The 26,139-nt window shown below is 37.9% G+C and overlaps 1 protein-coding gene across 1 annotated transcript in view; it reads left to right on the top strand.

Annotated features, from left to right (window-relative positions):
- The first annotated feature begins 4,330 nt into the window (after positions 1–4,330).
- MRPS9 (mitochondrial ribosomal protein S9) overlaps positions 4,331–26,139 on the top strand; it is a 34,080-nt gene continuing 12,271 nt past the window's right edge. Inside the window, exons 1-5 of the mRNA XM_014893348.2 lie at positions 4,331–4,420; positions 11,130–11,312; positions 19,767–19,829; positions 19,920–19,950; positions 22,195–22,274. Coding sequence (XP_014748834.2) covers positions 4,331–4,420; positions 11,130–11,312; positions 19,767–19,829; positions 19,920–19,950; positions 22,195–22,274 — 447 coding nt within the window. The remainder of the gene's footprint in view (positions 4,421–11,129; positions 11,313–19,766; positions 19,830–19,919; positions 19,951–22,194; positions 22,275–26,139) is intronic.

The raw sequence follows: 26,139 nt of genomic DNA on the forward strand, positions 1-26,139 counted from the left end.
GAAACACAAAGCTTTCTGTCAAGCCACTCTTCTCCACTGCTCTCCGTAGACAAAAATTGCAGTGTTTTGTTCAGTGCTGGACCTGGATGTTCCTAAACTTCCTGGGGCCTGAAGACAATCCAGCAAGTGCTCCTGGTTAGGCTCTGAGAAACGCTCTTGGCATGAGGACACTGTAACATCCTGAGATTCTGCCACCCAGTCAGCCCCTGTTGATTGCTGTCCCTTTTGGCATATGTGCCCCAGAACTTCAGCCAAAATACTTACAGCTTAAGGGAGAAAGGTACAGGGGAAAGACAATAGAAAATGCTTTATAAGAAGAATAACTTTAGTTCAGAATTCCAAAACAAATCTACTCTTTTGTTTCTGTTTAGAGAAAACATAAAAATTAAGGCATCTCTTCAGAAATTTATTTGGATTAGGTATTCTGTGAAGTTTTAACCCTCCTATAACTATTTGCTTTGTCTTCTGGTGGATGGAGTCCCCCATCTCTGCTGCAGGTTAGCATGCTGCGTTGCAAGGCAGCAGATCTTGCCATAACCTTCATCAAGTTCTGACTTCTTCTCCTGTGTGAGTTTCTCTCATATGTAAGTCCAAGATACACTCTTCAGCTCATTACCAATGAGAAGACTTTTCCTCTGTATATCTGCTTTGTCTTTATACCTCATCACAGTCTACAACTTCCTTGTGAGGGGACAAGGAAGGGCAGGCACTGATCTCTTCTCTCTGGTGACCAATGACAAGATTGGAGGGAACAGCCTCAAGCTGTGTCAGGGAAGGTTAGGTTGGCTATTAGGAGAAGGTTCTTTCCCCTCAGGGTGGCTAGGCACTGGAACAGGCTCCCCAGGGAAGTGGTCACAGCACCAAGCCTGGCAGAGTTCAAGAACCATTTGGACAATGCTCTCAGGCACACGGTGTGATTCTTGGGGATGGTCCTGTGGAGGACCAAGAGTTGGACTTGATGATCCTGATGAGTCCCTTCCAACTCAACATATTCTGTGATTCTGTAAGTACCTATCACCGGTAGAGTGAAGCCATCAGGCTAAATGGACCTTGGGCTGCCCTTGATCCTTGCCAATTTTCAGGCTGCTTCTTATGAGCAATGAGCTGGAGAGCCATACATCTCCAGCACTGTTTCTCAAGCAATTAGTTTTCATACTACCCATACTAGTAACCTGAACTCAAGCTATCTTCAAATCCCATCTTTGATTACAAAAGAACACCCCAAATCTCACTTCAGGATTGTCTGCATGTAGGCTGGTAACATAAGCAATCAGCAACTTTGGACAGGAGCTCAGCCTTAGGTTTGTGCTTAAGAATTTGCACATACTACACATGTGCCCCTCCAGCTCTCCCTGACCTATGCATGTGGCAGGCCCAGCCTGGTTTCCCTATTCTGCTTTCAGTGATTTTTCACTTCAGAAACCTCAAGCTCCACACAGAAGCACCCTTTTGCTCATGTCAGGCCATCCTCAAAGACAGCACTCCAAAGCTTTGAATCGTCACAAATTACATGCTTACCCCTCATTATCTAAGTCTAAAGACAAAAGCAGGTAATGTGCTGCAGGCAACAGTCCCCAGTTCTGTGACTGCACAGAGTGTGGATAGCAGGTTGTATGAGGATATGGGTACTCAGGCTTACAATTGATACAGGTCCCCAGAGTAGAATATTGCCCAGCTGGGCTCAAAAAGGACATCCCTGCCACACAAGCAACTAAAGTTCCTCAGAGGGCTTAGTGAAGAATTGGGGTAGTTTGCATAGATTAGGTAAGCATTTACAGTCTGTCAACTAAACGCAGAGACAGAAAGAGAAGCCCTTTGGAATTAATCTTGGGATAAGTAGATTAAACATGGTTTTCATGCATTTCCCTCCACCCTTATCTTAACAAATTTTGACAGAGGGATGGGGTGCAGGTGGTTGAGCATGTAAATAATCGCTGCTCATTTTTATCCTACTTTCGTTTGTGCTAAAAACTGATTTTGAACTGGCAAACCAAGACTCCTGCCACCCAAGCAGAAGCGGCAATCTTTCCACTACAAGGAATTTTTCTGGAATACGCTAGCCATGCGTCCTACCACAGAAGTACAGTTCCTTTAAAGCATCCCAGGTAATAACTACATGCACTCCTGATCAGTCTAGAAAATGGTCACTCAGGGATCTCTGCACAAGTGTCTCCTAGGCACAAGCAAGCACAGGTAAACTCCTTGGCAGAAGCATGATGACTGGGGAAATATACCTGAAATTTGTGCAAAAATCTTCCACCTTGAAAGGGCAGCCATCAGTTTCTAAGGGCTGATAGCTCTAATGATCCAAGAAAAACACAGCATAGCCCTTAATTGCTGGATTTCACTTACACCATAGTCTATATTCTGCAATATGCAAGAGCAATTCTGTAACCTCCAACTGAAACCATAGGCTGTATGAACCCCGATGTCTTTGAAATCATGCTCCAGATTGCAAATGCATTTAGGATTTTTTCACAGCAAGCATAGGAGTAGAAAAATGTAGGAAATCAAGGAAGTTGTATTTACGTCAACTAGTTGCCAAGAATAAGTGGGCGATATTTTATAGGTGGCCTGCTCCTCAAGCTTAATTGATGATTAATTATATGTGGGGAACAAAAACCATTCACTCCAGCGGCGCTTTGTTCCTGTAGAGCTGACAGGGGCGAGAAGTAACAATTGCTCAGCACAGTGAGGGCTGAAGAGCTCCTCTGCTGCTGAACAAAGCCAAGCTGCGGGGCGACAGATGGCAGATGAGATTCACCATAGGCCGTGAAGAGGCCATACTCATTGCCAGCATTCCCCACCCCTTCAGCTCTGCTGGCTGCTCCAGAAGGTGGGTCAGTGGGACTGTGACCCTAAGCCAACCTCCTTTTTCTCTTCTGGAGAAACAGCTAGTAACTAAATGCCATCCCAACATACCCTGTGACTGAAGCGTGGCTGCAGTTCCCAGTGCTTGGCCATTTGTGCATGGGAGAGACACTCCAGTGCTCTCCTTCAGTGCAGTGTTCATGGCAATCATTTGCACATATCCATATCACTAAAGCTCCTGATGTTTTCACTTTCACAGTTGGCAAGAATGGATGCACCTTTCCGGGCAGCTTCTCCTTGACCTCCCTGCATGGATGACCTCCTTTGCCCATGGCCAGTTTTCTTACAACCTCTTTTATAACCCTTTTTATTACATCTGCATGGGGGGATGCAAGGGCCACTGGTGAAAAGCTTAATAGGAAAATAAACCTGGAAAAGCAGAGATTAATTTCTGGAACTTCCTCTCAAATAGTAACTCCTCTTAAAAAGAAGGTCCCAGTAAGTATACAGAAAAGCTTCTTAAATTCAGTTTTTAATTAATTTCCTCTTCTCCCATGGTAGAAAAAACTACCAGCAAAATCCAATCACCTATAAGGGTATATCCTATGTAACGCAGAGAAACTAGGAAGACTCTCAAGCTCCCAATGTTCAGCATCCAGAGACACTATCAACACCTTGGGAGATGACAGGATTGACACCAGCCTCCCCTCAGCAAGAGACGACTGCTGTGTCATCCAGAGAAGGGCAATGGAGCTGGTGAAAAGTCTGGAGCACAAGCCCTGTGAGAGGCACCTGAGGGTGCTGGGGTTGTTCAGCCTGGAGAAGAGATTGCTCAGCAGGGACCTTCTCACTCTACAACCACCTGAAAGGAGGCTCTAGCTAGGTGCGGGTCGGCCTCTTCTCCCAGGCAACCAGCGACAGGACAAAAGGACATGAACTTAAGCTGCACCAGGGGAGGTTTAGATTGGACTTTAGGAAGAACTTCTTCACAGAGAGGGCGATTAGACACTGGAATGGGCCGTCCGAGTCACCGTCCCTGGAGGTGTTTAAGGAAAAACTGGCGTGGCACTCAGTGCCCTGGTCCAGCTGGCAAGGGTGGTGATTGCAACGGGTCGGACCCGATGATCTCAGAGGTCTTTTCCAACCTAGTTGATTCTGAGATTTCTTGATTTTTTTTCCCACAGGAAAAATCCAAACAAACCAGTGCTAAGGTGAAATCTGTTTTTTTTCTACAAATCTCCAGAGCAGTTCAGTCGCCCCAGACACGCTGCAAGTCCCAGCGCTGCGTACTGAAACAGCAGTCCTGCTTTCAGCGCTGTCCTTCCTGAAACAGGAGGCTTCGCCGGGGGTATCCTGCTGACCTGGTGGCCGCCGCGAATGCAACTCCAGGTATAACCCATCACTCTCCCGACGCGACGAGATTTTAGAAAAGCCGCTGAGCGAGAACCGGCGCCAGCACCGCAGGCTCAGCCGGGGGAGCAGCGCGCAGGCGCGGCCCCGCCCCCGGCCCCGCCCGCCAATGGGAGGGCGGAGCGCCGCTGTCATGGCGGCGGCCGTGGGGCGCGTGCTGCCGCTGTGCTGCCGCTGGGGCGTGGGGCCGCGCGCGCAGGTGAGAGCCGGGCGGGCAGTGAGGGGCCGGGGTTCGCGTCCCGCCGGGAATGGCCTCAAGGGAATGGCCCCAAGGGAGGCCCCGGCGTGGTGCTGCCCCTGCTCCTGGGCCGGCGGGGCTGCGTGGGGAGTGTCGAGGGCTGGTGCTGCGTTCAGGTCGTCCTTTCCGTGAGCTGCGTTTGTTTCCTTTGATGTGTGAAGCAGAAGAAGCTTGATTAAGCCTAGAATTAACAGAGCGGTATATAGAGCAAAGCCAGCGCCAAAGATGGCAGTTTGTGGGTTCATAATTTTGAATGATAAACTTAAAACACAAGAAGTTCCACTTCGACGTGAAGAAGAACTTATTTACATAGATGTTGGCAGGGACTAGAGTCTCCCTGGGGACATTCCAAACCCACCTGGAAGCATTCCTGCCTTCCTGCTCCAGGTGACCTTGCCTTGGCAGGAGGGTTGGACTGGATGATCTCCAGAGGTTTTTTCCAGCCCTGACAATGCTGTGATTCTGTGAATGGTGTTCGGTCAGCAGGTGACTAGATTATGGAGCATAGAATCACAGAAAGATTTGGGTTGGAAAGGACCTTGAAGACCATCTGGTTCCAGTTCCCATTAGGCCAGGTTGCAAAGGGCAAGTCTCTGAATACCTGCAATGGAGAGAGAAATGTGCTCCACAAGTACGGTAACTTCTGATTAAACAGAATCATTTTGTTTTGGGGGTAGGGGTATTCAGCTGATTGCCATTTAATTAAAAAGCTTAGCTTCTGTCAGTATTTTTGTTGTAGTATTTGATACACCTCTATATATATTTAACCTGTGACCAGCAAGTGGATAAAAGGGCCTGCTGGTAACACTTTCAAGTTACAAAGTAATTTAGGATAATATGGGCTAAAGAACTGTTGGTGACTGAACTAGACCAAACCATGGGATAACAGAAGAACGATGCAGTAGGGAAATGAAACGTAGTACTGGAAGGAGCAATTGGAACTGTTTATATTGGTTACATCTAGATTAACTTTACCTATTAGGGATAGAGACCTGATGCTCATGTGGGTAGATCTTTATGCAGTCAGGAATACATGCTCTTAAGGTATGCAAGGAATGACAAAGAGAATAAAGCTGAAAATATTCTAATACGTGATTTCATTCTCAGTTGGAATCGTTTGTGTTGCTGTGGTTGTCCTGTGTTGAAAGTATGATTATGACAGTAACTTGGTTTTCCTGGGGAGGCACATCCTTGGATTTTAGCCAAAAATGATTCGTATTGTAAATGAGTGTTCTCAAAGGAAGTCACAGAGGAAGGTAGGACCGGAAGGGGTCTTGAGGGTTCATTTATCCATTCCTTTCACCCCCAGAGAGGGGATCAGTACCTAAGCTTATGGCTATACACAAATTGTCTAGCTCTCTGTGAACCAAAGGATATGGAGAAAACCAAGGGAGACAGGGCCTAGGAACCTTAGAAACTCTTCTTTCTATTACGTGTAGTTAACCTGTGGAACTGTTTAGTGAGAATGTTCAGGATGGTAAGCATCTATGTGAATACAAAAAGCAAATTGAGAAATTTGGAAGAAAATTCCACTGGGCACCATTAAAAAAGAAGATACTGGCATGCCTGAGCTGCAGATTGCTGGAAACCAGGCAAGTGCCCTGGGAAAATTATCACTACCTGTTCGTCCTGTCCTTGTGCCTCTGATACAGGCTGTGTTTGAGAAAGGGTCTAAGTTGATGTATCTATGTTCTGACCTACTACAGCAATTTCTTACATTAAACACTTACCTCTCCTGACTGTTTGGAAATTTTTTTAATTTAAAAATCATGCTTTTTCTAAAAATCCCTTGCAGTTGGTTAGCTCATTACTTCTTGTCTGTCTTAGTGGGGGAAAATGTTTAATTTCTTAATTTTAAAGTCTTTTGCATTGAGAGGCAAAATGGAAGAGGAACTTTGTAATTCCAGTTCCCTTATCATTGACTGAGCAACAGGTGTAGTTTCCTATTCTTCCAATAAGCAAATGGCAGAGATGCAGTGCTATTTATAAAGAAAAAAGGTAGCTTAGTTACTATCTATCATTCACTCTGGTGTGATTGAGTAGCTATTCTCAGCAGAAGAGTTCAGAGTTCCTATTTAATTTGATAGGGTTGAGTACCTTATGTAAATCAATGTAGATATTGTATGTACTGATATCAGAAAGAGAAGATAGTGCTTTGGTGATGGACTTTCAGAACTACATATTTTAAATGTAAGAGAAGCCTTTTATGCGGTTGTTAACTAAGATTCGATTGAAAAGCCTCTTAATTAGTACCTGAAAACAACCAGATCTGAATTCTGTTCCCTGTTATACACATCTGACTTTTACCGTGCATCGATACATTTAGAGCTATTTTTTTACTTCCCCAATGTACAGCAAAACTTAATATGTAGATTTGGTCAAACATGCACAGAAAGCAGGTTTTCTGAGCAGGTGAGATGCAGTTCTATGGTGCCTGCCAAGGGACTTAATTTTGAAAGAAGAGTTTATTCTGATTAAATACTTTGTGAAATCAGATATAAAAAATAGCATCAGATCACTTATGCATATTTGCTGACATCATGTGATTCTTTCCAATGTGTTTTGTAAAATGCTTCAGAGACATAAACCTAATATGGGTTCACATAATTAGTTTGTCGGCCAACTGAAATCTAAGATTGTATCAATGTTGTTTTAAATAAATAAACACTTTTTTGTGAAACAGCACTCTAGAAATCCAAAACTCACTTATTGAGAAAAAAGCAATTCTTTAGAAATTGAGATGGCTCTGAGTGTTTATATTCTGTATAATTGCTATATAGAAAATGTTTTTTCTTGTGCAACAAGTAAACAGAAGTCTTGCATGTCTGCTGGGATCAGTAGCAGCAGCTGTGCCAGTTGATGGAGTGTTGGACACTGGGCAGCTTTAGTGCTGTGTACTGATGTGGTTATACAGCTCCAATCCCACATCTCTTAGTGAAGTCCTATCTCAGAGATAACTTCTTGGTACAGGTTTGTTTGTGCATTGTATGGTTTTTGAAAAGCAGGTGGTTGAAGTCTGCCAGCTTAGAGCATGGAAGAATCATGAAAAGGGTGCAACAGTATGTGTGCCATGTCATTTGGTGTCATCTTCTTTCTCTGTAACTGTGTCTTCTTCTAAAACTAACAGTTTTTGGACTTGACTTTAAATCTCTTGACTCCAGTCCACCTTTCCTCCCAGTCCAAAAGTGCAGGAAGCTTGACTTCTCAGTTAGTTGGGTTGGTTTATACCCGTGTAACTCCAATGAAGCAAAATTAACAGGATGAGTAAACAGACAGTCCTAGTTACTTCTCTTCTTGGAAGAAAATAGGCCAGAGAAGTTGAAGTTGTCTGAAAATGCTAGTTTTTTTCCTAAGGCAAATTTAACATAAGCTGATTTTTCCATAAGTTTATGGTCTCCCTGTTCCAGGATTTGCCAAACAGTTTTCGTTCTAGGTTGCTCAGAAGGGAGTTGGGAATTAAGGGTTAATCACAATGAGTTGTGCCCAAAAGTAAAGGGTTTCCCTTCTCCGATGTTCTGGTGGAAGAGCATATTATTTCATGAGCATTGTTAATAAGCATTACTATTATTTAAAAAATGGTGACGCTGCTGTCTTCAGTAATGCTTTATGAAATGTGTGAGCAGTAAATGCAAACCTCAGTGGTTTCCTCCACAAAGTAGAGGAGCATACTTTCTTGTTTGCTGAAATGCCAGGAGCATTTAGCTGTGCTTTGCAGTTTCTGCCTGTGCCACCCATGAAATTGTGCTCTTATCCCAGAAGAGGTACCCAATACAATAGATATTAATTTACATAAGAGGCTGTTTTCTAATTATGAATAGTTTGTGTGTCCAGGGACTTTTGATTAGTGACGAATTGAAACTAGAGAAGAATATGAATAGCTTGAGGGAAGAAGGACAAAAATGAGAAAATTACAATAGAAATTGACAGGAATAAGATGAAAGCAATCTTTTTTAAAGTATTCTGTGTAAAGCATACCAGAGAGAAAGCTATTTTGGGCCAAGTAAAAAGGAATCATATGTTCATTAACAAGAATTACAAATAATTAGTTACTATTAAGACAAGTTAGACAGAAGATGAATTGAATTGTTTCCTGAGGAGTGACTTGGAGAGAAGAATAGGGAATACATGGAGATACCTTTGCTTTACTCGCTGCTTTATGAGGAAATCATCAGAGCCTTGCCTGTGGAAAATGTGTACATTTAAAATTTTGATTATTTTTCTTTTAATTCTGTGTATGTCAATGTTTCCTCACAGGAAACATGAATGTTAAAAAGAAAAAAAAAAACAAAGAGACTAGAGGCTAGAGCTGCATGCAATATATATAAGCTGTGAAGAGTATGAAGCAGCAATAGGCTCTTCAGCACCAAACTCTACCTTAGACCTGTTTTAAAATCTTTTCTAGCATAGGTATATCTTACTTTCCTGAGGTTCATACCCTGAGGGGCAAATCTTTGTCTGTCAGGTAAAAATATGACGGTCAGTCCTTTTTGATTCATGTGATCTTATTCAAAGATTGCTTTATCTTCTATATCAAACCTGATTGAATTCATAGGACCTATATTTCAGCCCAGGCATGGGCTACATAGCATATTGTAGTCTTCATTTCAAATTGAAATTTCAAGTAGAGTTGTTACGTTTTGTATATTGAACACTGACACAGGCATGGATGGGCAAATTGGTCATGAATCGCTTTACATATGTGCACCAAATTAGACAAGTTCCATCCTGGACTGCCAGATGTCCAAAATACCAACTAGGCTCTGTGTAAGTACAAAGAAAAGCTGTGTTTCATTTCCTGTTAATGTAGGACTTGACCATGTAATGCAGAACACCTAAAGCTTCTTGTCACAGAAGTTCTTGTAAGCTAACTTACGTTGCTAACAGAAGGTACAAGTTTGATCTGCTTTCCTGTTTGCCTTGCAAATACATTTATGTAATCTCGTTTTGATGAGACATGTTTGTATTGTTGTGCTTATAGCTGAGTTTTGAGATTATTGTTGTATTTGTGTTAGTTGTTGGAAGGTAGCAAGTGTTTTATTTATAATAGCTGAACTCAGAAGGGTGAAATCCATCAAAATGCTTGGCATGTCTAAATTGTGCTCTGAAGAAGTCAGTTCTTAAGACTTGGAGAACTTTAGTAATTTCGAATACTACCTTTGTTCTGTTCCTTGTAATCAGAACCCTAACTAGTTCACATTATTGCATGTGTTTGGTTTTTAATGTTTTGCTAAAGGTAGACTGAGGCTGCAGCTCCCAGAGCATCAGGGGCAATTTCATAGTTTGCTCAAGGAAATGAAGGTAAAGAAAGGACTCCTCCTCTACTTTCCTTTTTCCAGTTGGATGTTTCAGCCACCTTCTTGTTCAGCTTTGGCAATTCTCAAAGCGATCTCTGAACTGCTCAGACATACCAGCTTGGCTGAGAATTGCCTTCTTGTTGGGATGAAGCAGCAGTTAGTGTTCTGCCACATGCAGGCAGCTGGGTTGGCTTGCAGAGGAGTCCTGTGCCACAGCTGGCACAGGGCGAGTAAAGGGAGTGGAGGAAAGAATGCTGGCAGGGGTGAGCTGTGAGATGGGCGCTCTGCCTTGTGAGGCTGCACTGTCTTCTCACAAAACCTGGCCGAGGCATGTGGAGGGGATGGGGTGAAGTCTTTCAGGGTGCTATGCGATGTACAAAATTTGGCATTTTTCTGAATCGAATCAGAAGTGATTCTTTTTCTGTCTTTGCTTTTCTGTCTCACATTGCTTTCTTTCTTGTGATTCCCTCCCTCCGCCCCACCCACAGACGACCACACAAATAATCAATTCTCATTCAGTTCGTAGAATAATTAAGCTGCAGAGAACTTTAATACTAATGTTGGAAAGCCAAAATAGTGCATAATATTGACATTAGGCCAGAATTGAGACATTACAGCTCTCTGTGTAGCTCCTGTTGGTCTGGCAGAGAGCATCAGTGAAATTAGTCATCTTAACAGCTGATTGTCGTGATAGAAGTAAGACCAAACCTTTGTGCTGCAAAGATCAGAAGGTAACTGCCCTCTGAGCTGTGACCTGTTCTGGTACAATGCTCAGGAGTATTGGCTGGACTACCCTCCTAGTTCTCTAATCGAGACAGTGAAATAGTTTAAGAACCATTCTGGCGCCAAAAAAAAGGAAGGAGCAGCTTTGGCCTTTCCAGAGCTTTTAGCAGTTTTTGGTCAGTGACTTCTGAAAAGCCACTAGGGAGCTACCCCACATATTCTTATCATACTTTGTTGTGGCATGCCTTTAGATTAAGGCAAAATCTGCTTATTGGCTGATGGATTTTTGTTTTCTTTTTTTGATGGGATCTGTTGATCAGTGCTGTTCCTTGCTTTTGCAAGATGTTCCTCACTTAGGATAGACTATGTTTTTTTCCATTAAAAAAATCTTCTAAATTAATTGCAGTGTGTGAAAATGTTGGTTTTGGAATGTGTTTATCTGTTCATGGACATTAAACCATTGGAAGAAAATGGTTTAATGAGTAATAATGCTTTTCATAACTTATTCCTGTGATGTGTTGAATCTTGCTATAGGTATTAATAGCTTGCTGTAGTATTCATGTATTCATTTTATTCACCTTATTAAGAGCTCACTATGCCAGAAATGCAAAATAAATATCTCACCTTTTTTCTGTTGTTTGTTTTTTTGTTAGACACTAAGGCTGATCTGTACCACCACTACAGCAGTGCAGAAGAAAAATGTAGGAGCCTCAGGACCTGAAAAGTACACAGAGGCATTTATTAAAAAACAGATTGAAGAGTTCAACCTAGGAAAGAGACATTTAGCCAACATGATGGGAGAAGATCCAGAAACTTTTACCCAAGAGGATATTGATGTAAGTACAGTTGCTCTGTTGGAGAAGTAATTTACTGTAGAGTTTCAGATATTGAAAGCACTTTACTTCAGCATGAGCCCCCTCAGCTCTCTGCGAATTTTAATCAAACTGTCAGAATAAGCAAGAATTCTACTATACATTGCAAGCATTGCAACTGTGATTGTGAATAGACATTCTACTTCTGCTACCATGTGAGGTCAGACATACCAGTGTAGAGCTGTATACTATATCTTGTTAAAGCACAGTAGGTTCTTTTTAAAAGTGCTAATGGATAATCCCCTTGATCTGAGGTTATAAGAGGCACATAAAGGTTTATGTAGCATTTCAAAACGTTTACTCATAATTTGACCTGCTGTGTATATTTAGGGTTTTCTTGTATGATACTGTGGTTGCTGGTAACGTATATTAAAATTTATGGGATATTTTATAACCAATACACTGGTTTAGCTTGAGGATTTTAAAGTAGATGTGAATTTAAGCTCATATCAGTATCTACAAACATACTGTTTTGTTGTCATTCCCTCTCGTGACTGGCAGATGGGTGGCGTCCTCTTTCTCTCTGTCATTTAGGCTCATGTAAAGATAAGCTCCCTTTCACTCAGAAAAATGTTTTGTTGCATGGATTTTTATTTATTTTTTTTATTTATTTTTTTTTTTTTAATGTCTCACCTGGCCTTCATTTCTGTCATATCTGTCTTATTTTATTGTACATCAGAGATAGAAGGAGAGATTTAGTGACATTCACTCTTAGGTGAAGCTGTGTGAAGTCTCATGGCTGAAGTTTTCTTTACATAGCAGCAACACTACTGCTGTAGCCAAGGCAGCCCAGTGTGCCAGCAGAGCCCTTAGGATAGAGCTAGTGATGTGGTAAGTACAAAGAAAGAGGTGTCCATGGTTTAGTTTTCTTTCAGGGCAAGAAGATTTGTTTGTTGCCTCTCTCAGTGGCAAAATTCTGTCTGCCTGGCTGTGTCTCCATTTGAGAGGTCTTGGAAGTCTGCTTATGCCAAGAAATAATCTGTAGGTTGTGATACAGGCTCATTTCAAACATGTTTGACATGCTTCAAAACTAAGTTCTAAAAATAGGCAGCAAGGTTAAGTGATCCAGAGTAATCGCCTGTTGAGAAAAAGGCTGAAATCTGACTTGAGTTTTATCAGGTATCAGAAAATCCATAAAGGCAGCTTGAGTTCAGGTCACAAATCCATAGGAAATCAAGCTTTGTGAGTGCACCGATACTTCATCTACTTCCATGCAGAGATGTAGGAATCACTGTGCCCTTCTACAAACAAGTGCCAGTGCAGACACCCTGCCAGTCTCAGTGTAAGTGGGCAAAGCCGACAGGAAAGGTATTCACTGACGTCAGCACTAATACTAGGCTGTTTCTTTATGCTGGCTATTTTATTTCTCTGCAAACCATAAAATTTCCTTTCCATGTATTTTTCAGGTGGTTTTTTTTTCTTATCTTAAATTATCTTTATTTTTTTAGTTACTTTCTTGTAAACTAAATATGCACCAATCTACTACCAGAATACCTCCCATGTTAATACAGTACAATGATGATGCTGATAGTTCAGTATGACTGAAACGTTAATGGTAGGAGAATGCATTAATCTGTAGTCTGGCTTCCTTCCTTCCTTGACAGGGTCTAGGGGGAAGGCTTCTAGAAAGCAAGACTGCAAGAAATACAAAATGACCGTATCTATGTAGTGGTTTCTTCTTTATAAATCCACAGCACTACAATCAGTTGCACAACATTAACTAAGTTCCACCATTAGTAAAAGCAGATTCGTTCTGGAAATTAGCTTTTACAAATGCAGTGCAGGTAACAAGTATGGGACTGCTTTGCAGACTGTTTCTGAAATGATGGAGAAGTGGAGCCAAAAGAGTAGTGTTTTGTTTGGTGATAACAAGTATCTGCAGTTTGATTTCTTCATATTCCATCAGGTGTTGGGAAATAATTAGAGTGTGTAATAGTGTCTGCTATGCATAATTAAATTTCTGTTATAAAAATATAAAAGCTCCTTAAGCACTGGCAGGAGAATTACCAAGCTTTACATTTTGAACAGCAATAATTCTTTCTGATGAGTACTTATACACCTCCATGTCTTCTGCTGTTAATCAGTCTTTGCAGTGTATTTCAAAAGTAGACATCCTAGGATTCTGTCCTTCACTGGAGTTTTAGGTGGAGTTTAATAAAAGCTAAACCTTGTGAAGTTTTAAAACAGGAAAATAAGTTGACTTACTTGCTAATCCTCAGATGTTAAGGAAGCAGAATTGCCTCTTATTGGTGCTTTTATTTAGGAATGAAAAGTTAAGCTGTGCATTACAACAGTATTTCTGGAGGAGAAAAAAATCCAGCAAATTGATATATAACTCTGCACAAGTCTACCAATTGCTTTTTAATTGGTATTATAGACCTCACTCTGAAGCTAGGATGTTTTATTCTCCTATGTGTGAATATGTGCTATGAAGTTTTTCTAATTGATTTGCTTTGCCCATTCCATTTGATGTATCATTTTTCACAATATTTCATAATTTGTGCTCATTTCTAATGAACAGAGTCGTTAGGACAGGCATGTCTAAGTACAACTGACAGCTAACATTAGGTGCCAGATGCAGTTTATAAAGCTATGTAGAACTGCAGAGAACAGTTTAAATAAATTAGCACCTGTACATTAGTCTCACTTGCTGGTAATTTATAAGCGAATCAGTAGAGATGACATTTAGGTAAGTCATTGATCAAGTTAACAGCTGCATACCCACTGCCCAGCTGGGATACCTAATTAATAGAGATTGCAGTCCTGACCTAGTGCTTTTCCCCGTTTGAGTCTGTAATCCTTTTATTTTGTGATTTAACTTTTAACTTACAGTTGTAGTAAACAGCCCACAGTCATTTTCCACTGTCAGTTCTGTGATATTCCACTTTAAAGCCCAGAAATCTAAGTAAGATTAATACAAGAAGAGTGTCTTAAGCTTCATGACCTATTTATATGCCAGTATTTTTATTATTCATTTTTATGCAGTCACTAAATGCTCTCTCAGATATGAGCTCATCATAAAGCAATATTCTTTCCCCGTAAGAGTTAGTAAAACTCAAAAGCTAAAGATCTGTGTTCATTTTTGTTTGTTGTCTGTCTTATCACCTAATAGATCGTTGTCAAGCAGATGATTAATTTAAACATAAATATATGTTTTCCTGTGCTAGCATTTATACTGTTGAAAAATACCAGTAAGATGGTTAACTGTGAAAATGTTAAATGTTGAAAAACTTAATTCCTCATAAGGTTTCTATCAAAAAATTAAGGCTTCTTTCATGAAAAATTGCTTGTATTCAGTTGCTTTTAAAGGTGACTCGGCGCATCTCATTTCTAAATAATGTTCAAATTTTAGCAGCACAGAGTATTAGAAATGAATGAATATTGGCAAATGTGAAATGTCAGAAATGTTATTCAGAACAAAATGTGTTTCTGAACTGTCTGTTGTCTGCAAGAAGAGTCTCTTGTCCAGCATTGTCCTTACAAGAAATAATGGATTTTGGATTTATTTAAATAGTTGAAGCTAGATTGCCTTTTTTCAATTCTTTTTAATTTTTTTCCCAGTGGAAGCAAACTCTGCATCAGTATTTTTTTTACTTATGCATCAATCCGAGCTGATGACTGCTGTTTTTTTGGTTTTTTTACTCTTTCTAATTCTGTTCTATATTTTGAACAAATGAAATGAAGATAGAAATAAAGACTGTTTCTTTCGACTGATTTTTTGGGTTTTGTTTTGCTCTGCAAGCTCATGACAAGACATTAATTTTAATTTTGAAAGTGATTACCTAATATAAAAGTAATATAATAGAAAAGGTGGGGTTTTTCATATAATGATGACAGTGGATTGTTCTGCTTGTTTTGGTTTTTTTTCAAGTAATAGAGTTAAAATGGTATGTCACTTTGGATTTCAAACTTGTACAAGCTAGAATTCAGCTTTAGATGAGCAGTGATTGGGAGATTTCAATAAATTTTAGTAGTTAATTGCTAGAGGAGGGGTTTGTTTTGCAATATAAACTTGTGTCACTTTTTTTTTGGTGGAGGGGATTGTGGTTTGTTTTGTACTTAACCTTTTGTGCCTTGTTAAATAAAAAAAATATTTCAGGGTTAACATTTTGTGTCCCATTTTTGTTTCATTCATTCCTGGGTTTACCCCAGATATTCTGGATTTTGGGTGCTGAAAACTGTTAAAGAATACTGCCAGTGTGGTTAGAAGGAAAACAGCTGTTTCAGAAAATATCTCGGTCTGAGAAGTGATGAAGTACAGTGACTAAATGATGTGATTCAAGAGGCACAGTTTAAGAAGCAAAGTGGCTCTCGTGTGATCAAGTTGAGGAGTAGAAGCTGAAACAGCTTTTGCTCAGGTGTTTCATTAAAATGTTATGGCATAAAGTGTCACTTCTCACTTCAGTGTTTTGATGATTAGAATTTCGTGTATATTTAAAAAGGAATGAGCTGGATTCTTGAGCCTGCTGCCAAAAAGGGTGCTGCTGCAAAGGAGCCCCCAGGGTAGAGGTGGTGTTTGTTTTGGTTTTTGAATTTTTTTTTCTTCTTTCATTTTCCCTAAAATGCCTTTCTTTGCTGGATGTTACTTAGATAACTATCTTTGCACGTATTTTTAGCAGAGGAAATTAGTGGAATGTTTTTGTGTTTGAGCTTCAATAAAAATGGGCACGATCAATTGAAGAACTGAACTGTTGAAGTCTCCTATTCCAATATGACTCAATCAACTCTATTTGAATAAAAGTATTGAGTTCCTAATTTCTCAAGACATTGGGAAAAAAAAAAAGGCAAAATAAAAAGTACTGACTCTTACTGACCCAGCTGAACTGATTCAGTTAGTGTCTGATGTGTGAGAAAGTGAGCAAACAAGACTCCTTGGCTTGTAGGGAGGTGGTAGGAAGGGAAGGAGGATCAGACGTCAGGATGTGCAACATCCACAGGGATGAGAAAGGTGAGGGTGTGGCAGGTACACTGAATTTGCACAACATACACATGCATTGCTGGACACGTTATTTAATTAACTGGTTTGCATGTTTGAATGACTGCCAGATTTTTTGTGTTTCTCTGTTTTTTCGTAATAGGGATGGAAGGTTGGACTTGTTGTTCCAACTGGCTTGAATTCAAACTTAAGCTGCAAGCAAAATACATTTTGGTCCTGTAGGCAGTATATTGACTCTTTTGATGATATAACAGAATTTCTTTTAGTTTGGTACAGGAAAGTTAAGTTTATCAACTGTAAAGTTTAAGAAATGTCAGATGTAAACTATCTTGTTACTAACGTATTTATTATGATCTGCTGTTTTTAAAGGTGTGAATACTGGGTATTTTCCTCTTCTCTGTGTGGATCAACAGTGAAACTCAAAAACAAAGATTTTCAAATCCTTGAAAGACCCGACTAATTTTTTTCTTTTAGTAACTCATAGCTGAAGTCGACTGTACCCCATTCCACCTTTTCAAAGTAATTTATGTAATTCTCTTTGGAAACACTGTGGTGTTACTAGGTACCAGGAGTTTTAATTGTGATTCTGCTGGAAATAATCATAGATGTTTAATTATTCATTTTTAGAAACTTGTGTTTTATTTCCAAGGACATTGGCAACAGTGTGATTTAACAAACAGAATGTGAAATAGCAGTCCCAGAAGCTGTAGAGTCTAGAGTGGGGGGAATGTATTTTCTATAGCTGACATGATGATATTGAAAAAATAGTTCTTCATATTTAGCACAAGCATTTCTTTAATCTGGATTTCAAGTCCAAATAAGCACTAAAAAAAGGGTATTGGCCAGGACCCTTGAGGTGAAAACCACTTCTGGAATGGGAAACTGAAGTAAAATGTAAAAGGTTTCTTGGCAACTTTACTGCTAGCATTTACACCTTGGTTATAAAGTTTTAAGAGAGACATTCACCTGCTTTTTCTGCTCAGGAAAATGCAACACATGCAATTAATTCTCTGTGGAATATTGGTTTGAGACCTGGAGATTCCTGAAAGTAAACCTATGTTCCATATCTGAAGACATTTTAAAAAGATTTCAGGAAAATCATTTCATGGTTATATGCTTCATCTGTAGTTTGGAAAGAGTAATTCTGATGTAATTCCTCAGATTGATCCGCCATCTTTTTATATTGCTAGTACAGGGCTTTTAAAAAAGATTTCTTTTCTGCAAAAATGAAACATTTGCTTAGATAAAATCAGCTTCTGTAGATGAAGTTCCCAAGAGACAGTCTGAATTTCTGTGTAGTTTGTGAAGTACAGCCTGAGGACCTAGCTATGTAAAATTAAGAAGAAACTTCTAAATAAAGCTTAACTGGAATCTGTTGCATTCCGGGATAGTTCATCCTTGATTACTTTTCCATAAAAAGAGAGAAGTCAGGAAGACTATTTTTTTCAATTTTGTTACAACAAAAAAAAAAAAAAGTTTGTAAAATGAGCTGTTCTTCTTTGGTTAGTTGTTGTGTGGAGACCTGACAGTAGATGTTAGGATTTCTTAATACAGGATGTATTCATGCTGTAGTGTGAAAGACATGAGTGTATTTAGTGACACTTAGCAATAAAATAAACTTTCCAAGAAGTAGAATGATGGCAGCTACTTTTTCATTGTGAATATTAAATTGTTATATTTGGCATTTATTAAGGTGTCGTAGTTACAGTAACTGTTTTGGCTGAGATTCTGGAAATGCTTGTATAAAGATTATGTCTTAAGTACACACAGAGTCAGTCTCAGGACCCTGTAGTAATTTCTTTTAATATATTATATAAGGTGTTGGTTTAACATCATTTGGCTCACAGTAGATTTCTCGCTTGTCATTATAATTAATCCCCATTTGTTCATAAATAGGTGTTCACCTACTGTGTGTATGCATAAAATGCCCATTGACTAACAAATGGGAATACAGTAGTCACTAAGAGAAACAAAATTGCCATTTTATAAAATCAAGTTAAGCCTTTTGTTTGCTTCAGAATTCTGAAAATTTCTGTTCAGAATGCCAGTAGGGGATTAATGAAAGTAATAGGTTAGGTCTTTTTACACTCCATGCATATTAAATCTGTTGAAGCTCTGACAAACCAATCCAAGTCTATGGAAAAAAATATCGGTGAGTAATAGCCCGAAGGTAGCCTAACTAACAAAGAACCATTCTTCTTGAGAGAAGATTTTAGACTCAGATTTTATTGTAATTCTGCTTTTCTGTACTGTCTAATGAAAATATAAATGAGACCACAGCCAGAAGGGTTTATTTGGTTGGTCCATTTTACTGTACAAGCGCAGTATTTCTGTCTGAAGATCTACTACCCACTCTCTGAAGTTGGCTACACTTGCCAGACTCCTACATCTGGGAGCTTTTGGTGGCTAGCTTTTTCTGGTTTGTTTTTAAAAACAAATGAAAATAAACAGCTCTGATAAATGCATGTTTTTGCATTATTGAATTATGGTTTAGTTACATTGAAGAGGGAGGGTAAGATGATGAAAAGAAATGTGTGTCATAGGGCTTTGTAAGGTGCTTTGCCTTACATTTTGGCCAGAATGGTTTTGGAATATTGATACGCTAACTTCATTTTGTTGTAGGCAAATAATGCTCGTTTTATATATCACATAAATACTGGTAAATATTGATTAAGTAAAAATAAATTATGTACCTTGTACTTAGTGAAAACAGTAAATAATGACTGTGTAATGAATGTCATAAATTTTTCTGAAGTGTTTTAGCAAACCTTCAGGTATCTAAGAAAAAAAAGATGTCATTTGAGTCTTTCTTCTCTGGACAGTTAGTTCAAGTTCAGCAAAGATTTTAGTGCTTCACAGTTGTTTCCAAATGCGTTGATCAATGAAATGCTTATTTAGGCTATGTAAAACAGCTATTACTGCCACAACAAACATGGCTTTTTAGACTTGAGGAAACTATGTCTGGAAATTGTAGAAAGTGGAATTCCAAATGTTTAAAATTTGGCTTTTTCCTGTTACCTTAAATAAAATTTCTGTTCTTGAGCTGTCAGTAGGCACTGTTAGCAAGCACTGATATTTTCAGAATGATAAATAGATAAGTGTTGTGATTTCCTCTGGAAGTCACAGCACTTGAAATTTTACTGGAAAATCACCGTGTATAAAGGTGGTCTTTGCACTTGAGTACTTCTGGTAAGTTATGATAAATGCATTCCATAAAAACTAAATTTGGCAGAGGAAAATTCACTCATTCTGGTGCAGTAGAGTACAGCCTTCAGAATGAGGTTTTACTTCTGAGGATTCCAGAAGAAATTATATGTGCTTTTTTTCAGCACACCAGATATGTGTCATATTTTCTTACTGATTTGGTTGCCTGCTGTACAAATGTTATGCTATTTTTACATAAGAAATATTTTTACATAAGAAATGTTTGATGCTTTTGTGGGAAAAAAAGTTACATACAAGGTCTTTCTTCTTGTTTTCAGAGAGCTATTGCCTATCTCTTTCCTTCTGGCTTGTTTGATGAGCAAGCCAGACCTGTGATGAAGGTAGGTTTTTCTTGTTACATTTCTGAATAACTGTAGCATGATACTTTGAGTACCTCTTTCCTTTTGCTGATATTTTTTATTTATTTACAGCATCCTAATGAAGTTTTTCCAGAGCAGAGAAGTAAGTGTTCTTAGATACTTATTTTATTATTTCTAAGTATTAGAATTGTTGCATATGTAGAACTTCATACTTTAATGGGTTGGTTCTTTTCCCTATGTCCCTAATGACTGCTAAGACATGAGCAGTAAAAGTCTCTTCTGATATTCTGTGTTTTAGGATAAAAATTATTGGTCTATTCTAGACTTCCACTGATCTTCTCAGAAGTCGCATTAACTGACTAAGAGAAATGTTTTTCATTGTTTAAAAATAAGCAATAAATAAAATTATGTGGAGAATCTCTTGAAGTTATGGGAAAACCTTTTGTTAAATTCAGTAGCTTTTTGTCAGAGCTGTCATCACCTCCATAAAATATTCGTTAATACTATTTTAAACTAAAAGTTTTCTTCATAATGTTGTTGTTCTAGAAGATTAGAAATTACAGTTTTGAATTTTTTGAAATAATAGGCACTGTGGAACCTCTCCTAATCAGATCTTTGACATGTCTCCATACTGTCTTTGGTCTTGCTCCTGAGATACTGTATAAAGTCCCAGATGTCAGTGGTATGCCAATATGTTGGTCAGTTCACTAAAATCAACCATTTCATTTTACATAAAACATTCAAAAGATAGGGTCAAAACTCGTAGTCTGTTTTTTGACTAGTATTTCATATTAACTAGTAGCATGGGTGTGAAATTCTACATTCACCGAGCTGTCAAGTCCCACATAAACATTTCTGATTATCATTAAAATCTTACAATTTTCCTTCCTTTTTCCTGCTGGAATAATCGATACTTGTTTTTTGGAGGGAATTTGTGTCTTTAGAAAGCTGTCTAAACTATCTGAAATTTTGGAATTTCAGTTTTCAAATTGTACCATGGCTTATTTTTTCACTTCCCTGTATTGTGAAGTAAAAAAGTAGAAAGTGAAAGGGTAGGAGAGAGTTAATCATTAAGTAGTTTTAAAATCCAAGAGCTGTTTTATGTAAGAACTAGGCTACTACTCTATATGCTTTCAGGACTAAAGAATTCTTTGAAATGCTAGCTATATCCTGAGGACTGTAAGAAAAAAATAATATAAATGTGTAGTTTTGTATTTACATGTGAAAATAACACTTTCAATAAGTATCTCTTAAGGCAGCTTTGTCTTGTCTATGTATTGTGTCTTTGATAACTTTGAAGTACAAAAACTTAAATTTATACTTTGGAAAGTTTCCAGAACAGTACAAAATTTGCTTTCACAACTGCATACATGGAAAATCACATAGTCCACTAGTAGTATATGTGGGTAAAACTCCCCTGTAGTCCTTCTTTTCTTCTAAATTTTGCATCTTTACATTCAATATCTGCTGTATTATATCTTGATGTTCCAATCAAGAACATCAATATATATATTGTGCTTATCAGACAGGTTTTTTGAGTCTTATTTTTACCTTTAGTTTATAGATAGCGTTCATTAACTTCACTGGATAAAATGCCTGGGACTTTCTCTACAATTCAATTTGTAAAAAGCTCTCAGGTTTTTATTTTTGTAACTTTTCTTTTTTTGAAAGAGCTATTTGTTATATTACCTAAGTTTGCCTTTTTTTTTTCTCCTGAGTTGATTTGTCTTTAAATAGCATTTTGTAATGAATAAAACACACTGGATGTGCTGAATTAATATGGAACATTTGTTTTCTTGCTGAACTAATTATGTAAACTATTGGATAGGTCTTTGTACTTAAATATTCCAAATGTAATAACATTAAAGAGTTCTAAAATCACCCAAGTTCTGAATATGGTTGTAGCCCGCTAAAGACAATTGTACACATACTTAGTTTAGCTTAGATTTATTATGCTAATAAAAACCTTCTTTGTTTTAGCACTGTTTTCTCCAGAGCTGTTAATTTTTCATCTTTCACTTTTCAAAGTAGATTTCAGTTGTCTCTTACTTTGTACCTGTTTTTACTCTAAAATGTATACTTCTATTTGTAACGCCACCTATACAGTCTTTTAGAGTTGTACATGAGGGATTTCCTTATGTAAAATGTTATTTACAGCTATAATGTTAAATATTTTATTATAATTGCAGAGGGAGATTAGGTTTTAAAAAGGTTGTCTAAAGTATTAGATTTCCAGGCAGATTGAACACCTGTAAAATGTCTTTGTTCTCTGATATTTAAAAGGACAATCAGTATTATGAAAGAGGTTTATAGCTGCAGTTAAATACAAGGGATGTTTATTCAGTGATTGTATATTGCTTTCTTGTCTAATCTTGCCTTCCATTAGAAATCCAATGGGGAGAAGATGGCCGACCATTTAACTTCCTCTTTTATACTGGCAAGCAATCATATTATTCATTAATGCATGTAAGTATGTTCTCTGTAATAAATAATGTCAGCTCCCAGTCAAGTGCATGTTATTCTAGAGGTGCCACTCAGGAACTCCTGAGTTCCTTAGTTATGTTTTTACAGTAGGCTATAATATCACCACTGAAGCTACATGCAATGTATATTTTTGTGTCACAATATTCATTATTATGAGCATTTTTATGTCACATTTAAGAGAACACACTACATAATAGTTCTTCCTTTAATTTTTGGATTCGTTTTACAGTTTTGGCTATGGACTGGATTTGAATAGTCTGAACACTTTCCTGTGGGCTGTATCTAGTTGGTAGCAAAAGATTAGTAGTGGAGAATGCACATACAACAAAAATGGCTAGTTCTAGCAAAGTTCATTGTAGAATAAAAAATAGTTCTTTTTTTTTTTTTCCTCTGTGAAGGGCAAAGCTATAGGAAATGTTATTTGTGCTGACATTTAGTGTGAAGAAAATTTGCATTTAAACTGCTTAATTGATTTTTCTAAGATGGTTCTATTCATGCAAACTTAAGGCTTTTTCTGATTAATATGGTTCCAGGAGTAAAGGATCTGCATCTTTTACCTTTATGAAAAAAGCTGTATCTAATAGAACACTACTCGACCCTGAGTCTTGGCATGGGTTATGAACAGACCTTTTATATTTGTGACCATCAGTAGCACAAGCATTATCTGCATCTTCAGAAGAGTCTATGGAAAGACATTCATGTCTTACATGTACTTGTAGAGGACAAAAGCATTAATAATATGTAATGTAATAATGCAGAAATATTTAATTGAATATTCATGTCAGATTTTGTTTCCTCATTAGATAGTTTTAAGAAGTTAGTTCTGTGGTTAGTTGTCAGAAAAGCAAACTTTATGGTCACAAATTCAGTGCACAGCTTTACTGAGTATAGTGTTTTTATTAGAATGATCTGATATTTATTTGCGTTCTGTGCACCCAAAGGACAAAATCCCCTCTTGTCAGGTACATTTATTTCTTTGGGAGAATAAAAAACACCCCCACTTTTTTTTTCTTTTTTTTTTTGTTGTTGACCTTGGGCAAATGAGCTTCTTGCCCTGGCAGAAATGAAATGAATGATAAATGTAGAGAGTGTCTTTGCTGAGTAATGGAGCTGCAGCGTAGGCTTTCCACAGAGGTTTTCTCCTGCACAGCCCGAGGCAGCCCGAGGACCCCTGCTGTTCATTTAAATAGGTATGTCAAATCTGCCTCGAAACGCCGCTGGTTTGATCTGTGGTAATATTTGTGAAGGTTCCATATGGACTTGAGCCCCCTGCAGTGCTAAGAAATAATGTACAACGCTTCATGGTGCAGACGCAAATTTTCTCTGAAAAGGGATGCAATGCTGCGTTTTAGCTGTCGGAGAGGATGATGGAGCTGACGCGCTAGGCCTGTCAACTTGTTACACGGATGGGTTGCACGCAGCAAGGCTGTGGAAAATCTGTGCCTTTTAACTTTTCTACTTAATCACGGTTGTAGCATTGCCTTTAGACTGTATGCTACATTAATTCTCTTCCTGCCTTCTGCCTTTCATCCCAAGTTTCACGGAAAAAAGTAAAGCATGCAGGTCTTGTAGAGGAGCCTTATCAAACAGCTGTCATCTGACAAGCCATTTGCATTTGTTTTGGCTGAAACAGAGCAACCCAAGGGCAAGATGTTTTGTTGCATTCCATCATAATGAAGAAATTACAAATTTTACAAGGAGCACAAGTTTATTTTTAGCTCTTCCTAGCAGTTAGAGTATGCAAGCTTACCTTGGAAGTCTCTGAACATATAGTGCACGTTTTGTTTCCGAGAGCGTGACAACCACCTTCAAACAAATGGCCTTGACAAAAGCATTTTTCATTAGTATAGGATACTTGAATGTTCTTCAACTGTTTCTGAATATTTTCATTAAATAGGCTTCTAGAGATGTAAATCCATTAAGCAAGATTTAACAGGGTTTTTTTAAGTCGGACAAAATCTGCATGAAATTCCCAACATTGTTTTAACCGCTTATTAAACTAATAAGTGGTTAACCTTAATGCAGTGTATTTAACAAAATGTCTTCTTAAGTCTCAAAGCTACTTAATTTGTCCAGAAAAGAGTTCTATGTTAATAAAGCCTAGAGTAAGTAATCAATCCGATTTGAAGATGTCCCTTAAATTGCTATCAAATCTAATAAACAGGATAAACATATTATTTAGCTTAAACTTGTATGCCATTAATTACTACAATAGGCTCATGTGGAACTTGAATTTTATTACTTGTTAGTTATATAACTGGGCATATAATTATTATTTAGTTAGTGCTAAAAATATCATTATTGTTTAGTTAGTGCTAATAAATATCGTTCACTTAGATAATAAAGATAAATACTTAGAAAATAAGCTATCTTTGTATGTATTATAATTGCCAGTATACATGTTTGGCTTTCAATATGAAATGAACTATCATACAAGGTATTTGTTACATGTATTATTGTTTCTGTTCTGCTTGTTGAATAAAGTTTAGCTGTAGGGAAAAGGATAATTTATTTTTCTTCTGATACACAAATGAATGTTTATTGCATGAAACACCATTTTACAAATGTTTGATAGTACATTTGATCATCACTTAAAAGTTTTGTAGAATAATAACATTTTTGTAATGTGCAGAGCAACACAAAATGGTATCTTCATACCATTGTGTACAGGAGAATAGTAATTCCATGTAATCATGCTTCTTGTACGTTTTTTAGAAATATCAGGGCTTGTGGATTGAGGTAAATGCTCTAACAACTGAGCATTTTAACTCTCAAAAATATTCCAAAACTTAAAACCCTTCAAAGTGTATGCTGCACTCAAAACACAAGAAACAAAGTAAAGTGCAAGCTGAGATAAAATGTGGGCTCTGCAGCATATCTTAACTATAATATTAATAGAATTTTTTCCCCATAAAAATCTCTTTTGGGGTTTCATTTGCTGATTTCTTCTCTATTTTTTTAATGCAGAGTAAAATATTTTTTTATTATTTTAAGTGTCCTCGTAGAGATCCGAAATTTGATCTCTCTATTAGAAATGGAAGTGTTTCAGTACATAGTCAATCTTGTAAAATCAGCTATTTTGATTGTGTAATAGCTGAGTTTACAAGACACACAGATGTGTACAGTCATGAATTGGACTATTGAATCCTCAAGTGATTAGTAAAATCTTCACCTGCCAGCTTTGAAAAAGCAAGTGTGTCTTCAGAAGCTTTCTTTAGCCGTTGGGGAGTGAAGATTTGTCAGATAAATTATTGGGCATTAGATGTGATTCCTGATTTTGCAAAGGCTCATCCACATACTTTACTTCACACGTGAGTGGTTCTTTCAGTCTGTTGGCTTTATCTCTATACAGAGATTAGATACATGCATCAATTTTTTTATTTTTTTTTTTGGTACTTCAGACCAAAATTTTATAAGAGTTGCAAGTCCACTTTCATTGCCAGAAATATGTATATGTAGGAAATTATATTTAACATTTCTCTTACACTTGGAATTACTTTAAAATGCTACTTTTCAATGTTGCTTGACTTCATCTCCCGTGTAAAGGGTTCTTTGTCTGAATAGACATGATTGCTGTAATTTAACTTAGAACAGTTTAAAGAGATCATTTTAATTCTTAAAAGTGCCTGTTCTTGGAACTTAAACAGGCTGTGGAGTGTTGGTGTTCTTTGGGATTACTTAGGGAGAGTCTTCGGGGGAATTTTATTGTTGCAGCTGTTCTAAAGCTTTTTGTCATTGAGACTGACAATTTCTGAGGCTAAAAAGTGATAGGTCATAACCTATGTATCGTTTTATTTGCCCATGTTTATCAGTAGTTTCCAAATATGACAAAATCCTGAAGTCTTCT

The sequence above is a fragment of the Sturnus vulgaris genome, chromosome 2, assembly GCF_052056855.1.
Source record: "Sturnus vulgaris isolate bStuVul1 chromosome 2, bStuVul1.hap1, whole genome shotgun sequence".
Classification (NCBI taxonomy): domain Eukaryota; kingdom Metazoa; phylum Chordata; class Aves; order Passeriformes; family Sturnidae; genus Sturnus; species Sturnus vulgaris.